General features: G+C 36.9%; 2 protein-coding genes across 4 annotated transcripts in view; one reads left to right on the forward strand and one right to left on the reverse strand.

The window, feature by feature from the left end:
• Positions 1 to 14,732, reverse strand: part of FGFBP3 (fibroblast growth factor binding protein 3) — a 130,380-nt gene that overhangs the window by 31,590 nt on the left and 84,058 nt on the right. The window contains exon 1 of one of the 3 annotated variants that reach the window (XM_082721974.1): positions 8,880 to 9,040. The exons of 1 other annotated variant lie outside the window; for it this stretch is intronic. The gene's annotated coding sequence lies outside the window, so the exon portion shown is untranslated. Of the gene's footprint in view, positions 1 to 8,879; positions 9,041 to 11,278; positions 11,384 to 14,732 lie in introns of those variants that run through there. One more of the 3 variants, XR_014309266.1, reaches the window with a different exon arrangement.
• Positions 1 to 14,732, forward strand: part of BTAF1 (B-TFIID TATA-box binding protein associated factor 1) — a 98,458-nt gene that overhangs the window by 18,325 nt on the left and 65,401 nt on the right. The window contains exons 3-6 of the mRNA XM_082721929.1: positions 1,818 to 1,932; positions 4,809 to 4,955; positions 10,536 to 10,699; positions 14,052 to 14,188. Coding sequence (XP_082578055.1) covers positions 1,818 to 1,932; positions 4,809 to 4,955; positions 10,536 to 10,699; positions 14,052 to 14,188 — 563 coding nt within the window. The remainder of the gene's footprint in view (positions 1 to 1,817; positions 1,933 to 4,808; positions 4,956 to 10,535; positions 10,700 to 14,051; positions 14,189 to 14,732) is intronic.

Raw genomic sequence — 14,732 nt, forward strand, 5'->3', positions numbered from 1 at the left:
CACCCAGGCTCCTCTAGATCCTTTGCCCATTTTTTTTTTTTTTTTTTTAATTTATTTGACAGAGACAGCGAGAGAGGGAACACAAGCAGGGGGAGTGGGAGAGGGACAAGCAAGCTTCCCGCTGAGCAAGGGAGCCTGATGTGGGGCTTGATTCCAGGACCCTGGGATCATGACCTGAACCAAAGGCAGACACTTAATGACTGAGCCACTCGGGCGCCCCTCCTTTGCCCATTTTTAAGTGGAATATTTGTTCTTTTAATATCGAATTGTAATAGTTCTCTATATATTTTGGATACAAGCTCCTTACGAGGTATTTCATTTGCAGATATGTTCTTCCAGTCTGTGGTTGTCTTTTCACTGTCCTGATGGTACCCTTTGAAGCATAAAAGTTATCAATTTTGATTTAGTTAGATTTATCCCTTTTTTATATCCCTTTTGCTTTTTGGGATCATATCTAAGAAATCTTGCCTAGTCCAAGGTCACAACAATTTACCCCTGTGTTTTCTTCTAAGAATTATATAGTCTTACTTTTAGTCTTTTGGCTCATCCTGAGTTATTTTGTTTATATGTGTGTGGTATTAGGTGTTCACAATAATTATTTTGTTGCCCAAGCACCATTTGTAGAAAAAACTATTCTTTCCACCCATTGAATTATCCTGCCACTCTTGAAAATCAGTTGACCATAGACAGTTTTTTTTCTAGACTCTCAATTCTATTCCATTGGTCTGTGTATCTGTCCTTTTGCCAGTACCACACTGTCTTGATTACTGTTGCTTAGTAGTAAATTTTGAAATCAAGAAGTGTGAGTATACCAACTTTATTATTTTTTTACAAGATTGTTTTGGTGATTCTCGGTCCCTTGCATTTCTATATAAATTTTGGGATCAACTTACTCATTTCTGCAAAAATCTCAGCTAGGATTTTGATAGTAATTTTATTGAATCAGTAGATCAATTGAGGGAGTATTACTTACAACAGTATTAAATTTTTAGATCCACAAACATGAGGGGAGGTGTCCTTGTGTTTGTTTATTTAGATTTTGTTTCATTTCTTTCAATGGTATTTTGATTTTTTTCTGTAGTTTTCAGTATATGAGTCTTGTACTTTGTTAAGTTTACATTTAGATATTTTATGCTTTTTGGTGCTATTATAAATGGGATTTAAAAAATTTTATTTTTAGGGGCGCCTGGGTGGCTCAGTGGGTTAAGCCGCTGCCTTCGGCTCAGGTCATGATCTCGGGGTCCTGGGATCGAGTCCCGCGTCGGGCTCTCTGCTCAGCGGGGAGCCTGCTTCCCTCTCTCTCTCTCTGCCTGCCTCTCCATCTACTTGTGATTTCTGTCAAATAAATAAATAAAATCTTTAAAAAAAAATTTTATTTTTAAATTGTTTATTGAAAGCATTTAGCAAAACAGTTGATTTTTGTATATTGATCTTCTATCTTCCAGTCCTGCTGAACTCACTTGTTCTTTCTGCTAGTTTTTACAACTTAACCCTTTGCATTAAGTAATGGGACTTGATGAAAATAAACCTTTTGTTTTTTACTGTATTAAAAGGTAGGTTATTTTTTTAATGTATTAAGTAATTTTTAACTAAAAGTTTCCTGTTTCCTTTTTTTTAAGGTATAGTGATATTCCTGTGAATGATAGAATTTGTAAATAATATTAATAATTCCAAGATGTTTTATATAAATTTGTATGTAAAGTCCCAATAGCTGCTAAATTATAATTTAATAACAAGTAACTTTGTATTTCTCTGTTCTGGCTACTTTGAACAAACAATATTTTTGGTATAACTATTCTATCTTATAATTTTTTAAGGTGTTGATATATTTAAGGAGTACAAATTGGGATACCCGGATTGCAGCTGGACAAGCTGTTGAAGCTATAGTGAAAAATGTACCTGAATGGAATCCAGTACCAAGAACCAAACAAGGTGCTTTTAAGTGGTAAAAATAGTTTGTAGTAAATATCTACCTATAGAATTAACTATACATTTTATATTTTAATAATTTCAATTTTATTTTAAAGGCTTAATTTTTTCAGATACAGTTTGTCAGTGATTTTCACCATGCATTTTTTTTTTTTTTTTAAAGACTTTGAGACAGAGTGCATGTGAAGGGTGGGAAGGGGCAGAGGGAGAGGGAGAAGCAGACACCCTGCTGAGTGCAGAGCCCCATGTGTGACTCAGTCCTAGGACCCTGAGATCATGACCTGAGCCGAAGGTAGATAGCTGACTGAGCCACCCAGGTGTCTCTTCCACAATGCTTTTAAATAACTACTAGATAAACTATGTTTTCATATATATATATATATTTTTTTTAAATCAATCTTTTATTTATTTATTTTTTATTAACATATAATGTATTATTAGCCTCAGGGGTACAGGGTTTTCATATATATTTTTAAAATTATTAACTATGCAGTATGCTTGATTGATTGATTGATTGATTTTAAGATTTTATTTTTATTTATTTGACAGAGAGAAATCACAAGTAGGCAGAGAGGCAGGCAGAGAGAGAGAGAGAAAGGAGGAAGCAGGTTCCCTGTTGAGCAGAGAGCCCGATGCGGGACTCGATCCCAGGACCCTGAGATCATGACCTGAGCCGAAGGCAGCGGCTTAACCCACTGAGCCACCCAGGCGCCCCCAGTATGCTTGATTTAAAGAGATTATTGCTTCTGTCAGGAATTTATGTCTTTAAAAAAGAATCTAAACCAGTGCAGTGTAAATATTTGAAGCAGTGTTTTTTCTTGTTGCTGGGAGAATAGTGTAATTATTTTCTAAATTTAAGCACATTTATGTATGGGTATTTGGAGGGGTCTTTAGTTTCTAATGTTTCCTTTAGATGTCTTTTAATGGAAATTATATTTCTGACTGCCTGAAATAATATTTAAAAATGAACATATGCTTTTAAAAATTTGTAAAGGTATACATTTTAATTAAACAAAAAAATTTTTTTTAAAGATTTTATTTATTCATTTGTCAGAGAGGGGGTGAGAGCACAAGCAGGGGGAGAGGTAGGCAGAGGGAGAAGCAGGCAGAAGGAGAAATAGGCTTCCACCTGAGCAAGGAGCCCAATGTGGAACTCGATCCCAGGACCCTGGGATCATGACCCGAGCTGAAGGCAGACACTGAACTGACTGAGCCACCCAGACATCCCTAAATGAAAATTGCTTTAAAGATTTCGTTTGTCAGAGAGAAAGAAAGAGAGCACGGGAGGGAGCACAAGTAATTGAGGTGTCAGGCAGAGGGAGAAACAGGCTCCCCCCTGAGCATGGAGCCTGATGTGGGACTTGATCCCAGGACCCTGGGATCATGACCTGAGCTAAAGGCAGACACTTAACCTACTGAGCCACCAAGACATCCCTTAAGTGAAAATTTAATGTGGTGCAACCTGATTTCATTTTCAAGTCATTTTGATAACATCACTTTTATCATACATTTTAGCTTGTCTAAAATTTTTGCTTTAATTATTTGGCACCTGTTATGTTGAGAGACTGTATTAATTTGTTCTCTCTCAAATAAAATATGTAACTAGAAGTTATAACTTGTTTTAAAAAGGAGCTCTTTCTTTTTTAGCTTATTTTCCCTGCTTATTTTGGTATATAGAGATATTAGAACTCAGATTCTTTTTATAAAACATTAAATTAGTTAAACCCGCATTAAAATTTATGGTAAGGTTGCTTGTCATCACTGAAAAAACTAAAATAATTATAGTTTAGTTTAATAAATGGATTATATGCAAGTACTAGCTAAACAAACTGCTAAATGAACAAGGTAATATATTTAAAAATTTATAATGTCATAACATTTTTTGGGGGGAGGAACGCAAAACATTTAATGATACTTTTAGGGATGAATATATAATTTTAGCAATTTACCAGGAGATTTTAATTTGTTCATATTATGAGGAGTCCTCTTGAATGAATAGCTGCTTCATATCATAGATACTCCTTAGGTGTAGGAACAGATGATGCTTATTAGTTTTTATATGAATAAGTCTGCTTGTTTTCCAGATTAGCACTGTGATGAACTCAGTCTGTTACCTTGGTAGTATTTTCAAACAGTTAAACAGTAAATGGGTGGGCGCCTGGGTGGCTCAGTGGGTTAAGCTGCTGCCTTCCGCTCAGGTCATGATTTCAGGGTCCTGAGATAGAGTCCTGCATTGGGCTTTCTGCTCAGCAGGGAGCCTGCTTCCTTCTCTCTCTCTCTCTCTGCCTGCCTCTCTGCCTACTTGTGATCTCTCTCTCTGGGTCTAATAAATAAATAAAAAATCTTAAAAAGTTTTAAACAGTAAATGGAGATAATGTATTATAAAGATTCTATTTATCTATTTGTCAGAGAGAGAGAGAGTGCATGCACACAAGTGGTGAGAGCAGGAGGCTGAGGAAGAAGCAGGCTCCCCACTGAGCAAGGAGTCCGATGCAGGACTTAATTCCAGAACTCTGGGATTGTGATCTGAGCTGAAGGCAGATGCTTAACTGACTAAGCAACCCAGGCGTCCCAATACAATATAATATTTAACAAACATTTCAATATGGGATCCATTTCTTCATAGAATAATGTGCTTTTGTAATGAAAAACAGCTATACATACACCCAGCGACGTTCTCATAGTTTGTACAAGAGGAACCACCAGTTAAATAGTTTATTCATAAATAAGTGCTGATCATAAATAAATCCACAATAGTTTTTCTACTTCCTCTGCCGTTTACTTTCCTTAAAATGTTACATGGCCACCACGGGTGGCTATTTTCTTTCATTCTGCACTTGGTTTTATGATTGAATTAAATATTTTTCAACCTCATTTAGAATCTACTTCAGAAAGTGCTATGGAAGATTCACCTACTACAGATCGATTGAATTTTGACCGATTTGATATATGTAGATTGTTACAGCATGGAGCATCACTTTTGGGATCTGCTGGTGCAGAATTCGAAGTACAAGATGAAAAATCAGGTATGTAGTAGTCTTGTAGAAGAAAGTTTGAAATGTTTGTGTTCAGGCTGGTTTATTACTTTGTATGCTACATATCAGTCATGCAAAATCTTAATAGATGTTACAAAATATAATTTGATAGACATTTGCTGTTGGGGAAGGGGAGGCATAGTGGGTGGAGAAGACAAGCAAAAGTATTTGGTCTAAAACTATACCATATGAATATTTTCCTCCTTTTAAGTGAATATGTGCCATAATTATAAATTGTTAATAAGTTACATATTAGTATTTCAGCAGGCATTTTATTATAGAGAAATTATAAAGTGTACCTCAAGAGACTGGGTCAAATAAATTTTAAAAGCCAGGATTAGTACAGTTTTTGATACTGTTTTCATAATTCTGGACATTTGAGAGGCTTTATGACAGCTTTCTTTTTATCATGTGTTTTAAAAATTTAAATAATTGGATCTCATGCTGGTGACCAGAGCAAACACTAAAAATGAAAAGATAAATCTTGGAAAGGAAATCGTCCTATTGTCTTTAAACTTACTGAATCCATCTGGATATAAAATAAAATTTTTGGCCATTCAGAATTGATGCCTTGAGTAGAAAAAATTGATGTTTTTAATGGGTTTCTGAAAGTAAGTTGCTCTTTTGACTAAAACCAAAACAGAACAGTTTTTGTTGCTAATAAGATTAATTACTCAGACACATCTGTCTAGCTAAATTAATGAAATGATCACTCATTCATCTTAAAAAAAATGTTAAACAGCCATTTACTCTTGCTTAATATAGCTTCTATCGAAGGATTTCTGGTTAACCTCAGAACAACATAGGTTGTTGAAATGTGCAGGTCCACTTATGTGCAAATTTTTTTCGGTAAATTCAGTACGGTACTGTAAATGAATTGTCCTTATGATCTTAATGTTTTCTCTAGCTTAGTTTATTTTAAGAATATAGTGTATAATGTACAGATATGTGTTAATTAACTGTTTATGTTACTGGTTTTTGATCAACAGGAGGCTATTAGTATTTAAGTTTTGGAGGGGTCAAAGTTATACACAGATTTTCAACTGCTTTGGGCGTCAATGTCTCCAATCTCTGTCTTGTCCAAGGGTCAATTGTAGTTTACTTATTTTGGGGAAAGAAGAGGAGAATTTGGTTAAGTTCCAGAAAAGCATAGTTTTTCTAATAAGGGAGGTAGAAGTCATTTCAAAAACTTACTGATTTGAAAAAAATTATCTCTAAACAGTAAATTTTGTTTACTGATTTTACTGTTGTACTCATATGAGAGATCATTGGCCCTTATCCAGGAGTAAAAGTCAGTGTCACCATTGTTACTTAAAAAAAATATGTATTTGGGTCTTATCCTTGAGATTCAGATTTAATAGCTCTGTAGAGAGTTCTAGGACATTGTATTTATTTAATTTTTATTTTAATTAAAAAATTTTTATTTAAAATGAATTTAGTTAACATATAGTATGATAGTTGCCTGTAACACCCAGTGCTCATTATCAAGTGCCTTCCTTAATGCCCGTCATCCAGTTATCCCACCCCCCACCCCAACTCCCTTCCAGAAACCCTGTTTCCTGTGGTTAGAGTCTCTTGTGGTTTGTCTCTCTCTCTGTTTTTATTTTATTTTTCCTTCCCTTCTCCTATATTCATCTGTTTTGTTGTTTAAATTCCACATTGTAAGTGAAAACATGGGATTTGTCTTTTCTCTAACTTAAGTCGCTAACTAGTTCCATCCATATCATTGCAAATGGCAAGATTTCATTCTTTTTTTTTTTTAAAGATTTTTTTTTTTAAGATTTTATTTATTTATTTGACAGAGAGAGAGAGAGAGATCACAAGTAGGCGGAGAGGAAGGCAGAGAGAGAGAGAGGAGGAAGCAGGCTCCCCACTGAGCAGAGATTCCCGATATGGGGCTCGATCCCAGGACCCTGGGATCATGACCCAAGCCGAAGGCAGAGGCTTTAACCCACTGAGCCACCCAGGCGCCCCAAGATTTCATTCTTTTTGATGGTTGAGTAATATTGCATTGTATATATACCACATCTTCTTTACTCATTAATCTGTCGATGGACATCTGGACTCTTTCCATAGTTTGGCTGTTGTGGACACTGCTGCTATAAACATTGGGGTGCAGGTGCCCCTTTGGATCACTGAATTTGTAGCTTCAGGGTAAAAACCTAGTATAGTGCAATTGCTGGGTTGTAGGGTAGGTCTATTTTCAACTTTTTGAGGAACCTTCATACTGTTTTCCAGACTGGCTGCCCCAGCTTGCATTCCCACCAACAGTGTAAGAGGGTTCCCCTTTCTCTTCATCCTTGCCAACCTGTGTTGTTTCCTGACTTCTTAATTTTAGCCATTCTGGCCAGGGTGAGGTGGTATCTCATTGTGGTTTTGATTTGTATTTCCCTGATGTTGAGCACTTTTTCATGTGTCTGTTGGCCATTTGGATGTCTTCTTTGCAAAAATGTATATTCATATCTTCTTGGGCTCTTTCCATATTTTGGCTGTTGTTGACATTGCTGCTATAAACCTTGGGGTGCATGTGCCCCTTCAGATAATTATGTTTGTGTCCCTTGGATAAATATCTAGTAGTACAGTTGCTGTAGGGTAATTGTATTTTTAACTTTTTGAGGAATCTCCATACCTTTTTCCAGAGTGGCTGCATCAATTTACATTCCCACCAGTAGTGTAAGAGGGTACTTTCTCCACATCCTCACTAACATCTGTTGTTTCCTGACTTGTTAATTTTAGCCATTCCGACTGGTCTGAGGTGGTATCTCACTATGGCTTTGATTTTGTATTTCCCTGATGCCAAGTGATGTGGAACATTTTTTCATGTGTCTGTTGGCCATTTGTATGGCCACTGTCTGGAGAAAAGTCTGTTCATTGTTCATGTCTTTGCCCATTTCTTGACTGGATTTTTTGTGGGTTTTTTGGGTTTTGAGTGTGATGAGTTCTTTATAGATCTTGGATATTAGCCCTTTTTCTGTTGTTTGTGAATGTCTTCTCCCATTCCGTAGGTTGCCTTTTGTTTCGTTGACTGTTTACTTTGCTGTGTAGAACCTTTTAATCCTGATGAAGTCTGAGTAGTTCATTTTTGCTTTTGCCTTTAGAGATGTGTCTAGCAGGAAATGGCTGCAGCTTAGGTTGCAAGGGTTACTGCCTGTGTTCTCCTCTGGGATTTCGATGGATTGCTGTCTCACACTGAGGTCTTTCATCCATCTTGACTCTGTTTTTGTTTATGGTATAAGGAAATGGTTCAGTTTCATTCTTCTGCATGTGGCTGTCCAGTTTTCCCAACACCATTTGTTGAAGAGACTGGCTTTTTTCCATTGGATCTTCTTTGTTGCTTTGTTGAATATTAGTTGGCCATAGAGTTGAGAGTCCATTTTTGGGTTCTCTGTTCTGTTTCATTGATCTCTGTGTCTGTTTCTATGCCAGTACTATATTGTCCTGATGATTATGGCATTGTAATACAGCTTGAAGTCTAGGACATTGTATTTAAAAGAAAAAAACCTCTACGGGTAACTAATACATAACAAGGATTGCTGATTAGTGCTCATTTAAAATTCTCTAATTAGATTTTCTTTACATGTCTGTTTATCTGTGTTTGTTTCCTCATACATGAAGGACACATATATTATTAGTATAGGTGCTAGGCTGCTCTTCCTTTGCAGTTGTGTAGGTTATTTCCTCCTTTCCCTGGAATGAGAAGTCTGATTTTGGGTTCTGTGTGCGTGTCATGGACTAGTATTACCAAACCATGTATGTACTATTTCTTCTTATACATACAGAACTATGATAAAACTTAGTTTATAAATTACATGTAAGAGATTGACAACAATAATATAAAATAGAACTATTATAATGATATACTTTAATAAAAATTATATAAATTTCTCTAGAAATGTCTTCCTGTAATATACTTACCCTTCTTGTAATGATGCGAGGTAATAAAATGCCTAGATGATGAGGTGAAGTAAGGTGAACGACATAGAGATCATGGTGTAAGTGTTAGGCTACTATTGTTAGCCTAACGACCTGAGGATATGTCGAAAGCAGGATCATCTGCCTCTGGACTGTTGACTGTGGGTAACAAACCATAGAATGTGAGACCACAGATGAGTGGGGATTACTGTACCCCAGTTCCCATTCCTCCCTCCCTCCAGCCCCTGGCAACCACCATTCTACTTTCTGTCTTTATGAATTTGACTACTCTAGGTACTTCATATAAGTAGAGCCTTAACAGTTTTTGTCCTTTTGTGATTGGGTTGTTTCACTTAACATAATCTCCTCAGCATTCATCTATGTCTTAGTATATGTCAGAATTTCCTTCCTTTTTAAGGCTGAGTAATATTCCAGTGTGTGTTTATACCACATTTTGTATATTCATCCATCAGTAGATACTTGGGTTGCTTCTACTTTTTCGTTATTGTAAACAATGCTGCTATCTTTGAACATGGGTATACAAATATCTTTTTGAATCCCTGCCTTTATTACTTTTGGTTATATACCCAGAAAAGGAATACTGGATCACATTGTATTTCTATTTTTAATTTTTTTAGGAACTGCTATACTGTTTTCCATAGTGGGTATACCATTTTACATTCACACCAGCAGTGGACAAGATTTTCAGTTTCAGGGTGCCTGGGTGGCTCAGTGGGTTAAAGCCTCTGCCTTCGGCTTGGGTCATGATCCCAGCGTCCTGGGATCGAGCCCCGTATTGGACTCTCTGCTTGGCGGGGAGCCTGCTTCTCCCCGACTTCTCTCTGCCTGCCTCTCTGCCTACTTGTGGTCTCTCTCTCTCAAATAAATAAATAAATAAAATCTTTAAAAAAAAAAAAGAAAAGGATTTTCGATTTCTCCATATCCTTGCTATGTTGGGGGCCCATAGGTGGTGTATTAAACTAAGAACATGCAGATTATGACCTGCTGAATGAGAATGTATAAACGACCCACATGGAGTTGGCATGTAGCTCCCCAGCATGGAGTTCCCATTTGGGGAAAGTGAAATACTCAGGTTGTTTTGATTGAAGACATGATTTTAGTTCACTCGCACAAAGGAAACAAAGTCACATTGGGCATGGAGCCTACTTAAGAAAAAATAAATAAAATCGGTTTATTTCTCCAGGAGTGGATCTCATTTTATATATATTTGAAAATTAACAGTATGGGGGGATATGTCAATGAAAAGTCCTAGAGTGTTTTGTTAGCTAGAACACTATTTTTTTTTTTTAAAAGATTTTATTTATCCATTTGACAGAGAGAAATCACAAGTAGACAGAGAGGCAGGCAGAGAGAGAGAGAGGGAAGCAGGCTCCCTCTGAGCAGAGAGCCCGATGCGGGACTCGATCCCAGGACCCTGAGATCATGACCCGAGCCGAAGGCAGTGGCTTAACCCACTGAGCCACCCAGGCGCCCCTAGAATACTATTTTTAAATCATAGTTAGGACTCAAAGAGATTGTGAGTATGGTTTGTTTTGTTGTAATTTTAATAGTTAAAATTTTTAATCAAGTTTGGTCTTCATTTAGTAGAAAACTTCTTAAATGAGATTTAGAGGAAATGCATATCTTTTCTGTTTAAAGGTGAAGTGGATCCTAAAGAGAGGATAGCACGCCAGAGGAAACTATTACAGAAGAAACTTGGTCTTAATATGGGAGAAGCCATTGGAATGAGTACTGAAGAACTCTTCAATGATGAAGATTTGGATTATACCCCAACTTCAGCAGCTCTTGTAAACAAACAACCTGTAGGTAAAATCTTTGGTTGTTCGATTGCAAGTAAAAACACAACGGTTTTGGCTCATATTGCCATTTAATTGCAGTTTAAAAAAAAATGCTGTTCTGCTAATTGCTGCTTGTACCATCATATTTTAGTATCTTCTTAAATGGATTTCTAATACCAGATACTTTTTTTTTTTAAGATTTTATTTATTTATTTGACAGAGATCACAAGTAGGCAGAGAGGCAGGCAGAGAGAGAGGGGGAAGTAGGCTCCCTGCTGAGCAGAGAGCCCGATGATGCACAGGGCTTGATCCCAGGATCCTGGGATCATGACCTGAGACAAAGACAGAGGCTTTAACCCATTGAGCCACCCAGGTGCCCCTAACACCAGATTCTTTTTTTTTTTTTTTTTTTAAAGATTTTATTTATTTATTTGACAGAGAGAAATTACAAGTACACTGAGAGGCAGGCAGAGAGAGAGAGAAGGAAGCAGGCTCCCTGCTGAGCAGAGAGCCCGATGCGGGACTCCATCCCAGGACCCTGAGATCATGACCTGAGCCGAAGGCAGTGGCTTAACCCACTGAGCCACCCAGGCGCCCCTAACACCAGATTCTTAAGAGACAGAAGTTCAACCTACCTTGCAGACTCTGAGTTGACTATGGGAGATCTTTTAGGAGTTACTGCTGTTGAGAGATCCTAGTTGCTTTTTCCTTTGTTTTTTAGTGGAAAAAAAGAATAGTAAAATGCTTTGAGAATGTGGAAGATAGTAAGGGCTAGTATGATGGTACTAAAAATCTTTAGAGCTATGACTTATTCTTTTATTTGAGAAAGTAACAGACATGGTAACAAGGACACTTTCAAACAGTGCAGAAAAGTATACAATATGAAGTAAAAGAAGTTTTCAGTAATTGAATCCCATGTCCTCGTGCCCCACAGACAACCCTTTATAAATTACTTATACATATATACATGAGTATATGTGTCTTTTTAAATCATATTTACCTTTTCCCATTTCATATAGCTGAATGTATCAGCATATACAGATCGATTATACATTTTTTTGATAGCTTCATGCTCTATTGTTGTATTGGCTGTACCATAACTTTGCTCTGCATTCCTCCCTTTTCTCTATTCTTCCAATTTCCACTGGATGCCTACATGCTGCTTCTGCCCTTTTCTTTCTTTCTTTCTTTCTTTCTTTTTTTAATGTCCCAACAGTAAAAGCTATGACTGTCTCCTCAGAAAAATTCATGCAAGTGAAATATTACCATTCGAGCGGTTTGGCATTCTTTCCTCTTGCCCCTGCAGTATCTTTTAGGGTTTTCTAGTCCTTGTTAGAATTCCTGCTTTGTAGTCATGGAACATTTACCTTCTCTTCTTTTGACCTTTGCCTTTGCCTTTATACTGGTTATTCTCCGAACTATCAGATTTTGGTAGCTTTTTAGGGTTAAGGGAGTATGTGTTGATGAATAACTTTTGCAGACAGGAAAATAATTGGAACATTCTAGAGGAAAAAAAGAGTATAAAGAGGCAGAAGGTATAATGACATCAGGAAGGAACAGAGAGAAATGGGGTACAAAGGGAAGCATAAGGTGTAAATAAATAAAGAAGACAATAGAATAAAGGAGGATGAAAATATAGTAATGTGATCACAGTGTGGTAATTGTGTATGATACCAAAAAAAGGTGGGCCAGGTATATTAGAGAAAATAGGCTGTAGACGGAATAGTTGTATATGGAATGGACAACAGCCAATTTGAGGTTTGCAGGATCCAAGTTGGGTTGGTCTTATAAGTCATGGACCTATGGTAGGAGTTGTTTAATGTTGCCCTTTGCCCTAGGTTCATCACTGTTTATATTTATGCCAGTGGTCCCTAGACCAAGACTATAGCAGGGCATCCATATGAGTGACCCTGATTGGTTATCAAAGTGTGAATTTCAGTTGACTCTTAATCTGTTGTTGAGAGCAGAGAGGATTTTTAGGCTTGAGTTCAAAGCATTTCTATCTCATAGCCTTTATAATGTCATGAATGGAAAAGAACAAAAATAGGAGACAGGGGCCCCTGGGTGATGCAATCTGTTGAATGTCCGGTTCTTGGTTTCTGCTCCGGTCATGATCTCAGGATTGTGAGATCTCGAACCTGGTATCGGGCACTGAGCTCAGCAAGGAGTCTGCATAGTTTCTCCATCTCCTCCTACGCTTCCCGTGTGTGCATGGGTGTGCTCTCTCTCTCTTAAGTGAATATATAAATCTTAAAAACTCCAAAAAACACAAAAGCAAAAAACAGTAGATAGTGACTGCTTTAAGAAGAAAGGAGCAAGGGGCGCCTGGGTGGCTCAGTGGGTTAAAGCCTCTGCCTTTGGCTTGGGTCATGATCCCAGGGTCCTGGGATCGAGCCCCAGTTCGGGCTCTCTGTGGAGAGCTTCCCCCCTCCCTCTGCCCGCCTCTCTGCCTATTTGTGATCTCTGTCTGTCAAATTATAAATAAAATCTTTAAAAAAAAAAAAAGAAGAAGAAAGAAGTAATATGGGCTATGTTGACTATAGGATGCTGGGGATCACTTATGGCTGTAATTTTTAGTTCTTTCAACAGATGGTTATTAGTATATTGATCTTTATTATAACTTTTGGGTGGTGTTATGGTTGTTATTCTGTTTTTATTTTAAATCTGGTATAATTTAACATACAGTCTTATATTAGTTTGGGGTGTACAATTTATTGATTCAGCAATTCTGTACATTACTCAGAGCTCATGAAGATAAATGTACTCTTAATCTCCTTCACCTGTTTCACCCATACTTCCATCCACCTCCCCTCTAGTAACTATCAGTTTGTTCTCTATAATTAAGAATTGAGAATTGTTTTTGGTCTGTCTCTCTTTTTTTTTTCTTTGTTTGTTTTGTTTTTTAAGTTCTACATATGAGTGAAATCATATGGTATTTGTCTTTCTGTGACTTACTTTGCTTAGCATTATCCTCTCTAGATCCATCCATGTTACTGGAAATGGCAAGATTTCATTTTTTGTGGCTGAATAATATTCCATTTTATCTATATACTGCATCTTCTTTATTATTGTGGTTATTTTGAAGTATTACCTTTTCTGTGAAAACCCTCTCTGTGGGTTATGATCCTACATTTGTACCACATCTGTGACAATAAAAGTTAAGAACACAAGCATCTTTTGGGAATTGGAAGAATAGGGAAAAATAAAGAAGAGAGTGAAAATATGGTAGAGCCATACAACAAAATAGCATGATACTGTTAAAATGTGGTCAATTTGGATATAGTGAAATTTATAGTCATAGTCCTCTTCTGAGGCTAAGATTGTGGGTATTTTTTTTAACTTCCAAAGTTAAAACAGCATTCTTTTGTTCTTTTAGACTCTCCAGGCAGCTGAATTGATTGACTCAGAATTTCGAGCAGGAATGAGCAATAGACAAAAGAACAAAGCTAAAAGAATGGCCAAGTTATTTGCAAAACAGAGATCCAGGGATGCAGTGGAAACTAACGAGAAGAGGTAGTAATCTTTTTTTGCTTATTCATTTAAAATACTGATGCTTTGTAACTTAAATCTGTGTCTGTTTGATTTTTAAAAACATTTGCTGACATTGTCTTTGGCATGGAATACCATTTGGATTGTTGTGCTCAATTTTCAGAGATTATTTACTAGTTCTAGGGAGGAGGACAGCTGCCCCAGAATAATTTACATATGAAGATTTTTTTTCTTACTAATTGACCTTTGGGTGGAGGCTGAAGCTCTTCCAAGGGAAGTGCATTCCAGGTAGAGAGAACAAGTATAAATGCCTTAATCATAGACTGTTCAAGAAACAGAAAGACAATATGTCTAGGATGAGTAGACAGAAGTGAGGCTAGTACAGTGAAGTCAGAGAGAGATGGTCTAAGGGCCACAAGTTAAGAAAACTATGTGAATACAGAACTGTCCCAGCATTACATCATCTGTTTTCCAGCTTGGGGGCTAAGCCAAATAGCAGGTAATAATAAAGGTTGGTTTACCTAATCTTGTTGTAGGAAAAACTCCAGACAAAATCACTGTCCTCATT

Source organism: Mustela nivalis (assembly GCF_964662115.1).
Source record: "Mustela nivalis genome assembly, chromosome: 2".
NCBI lineage: Eukaryota > Metazoa > Chordata > Mammalia > Carnivora > Mustelidae > Mustela > Mustela nivalis.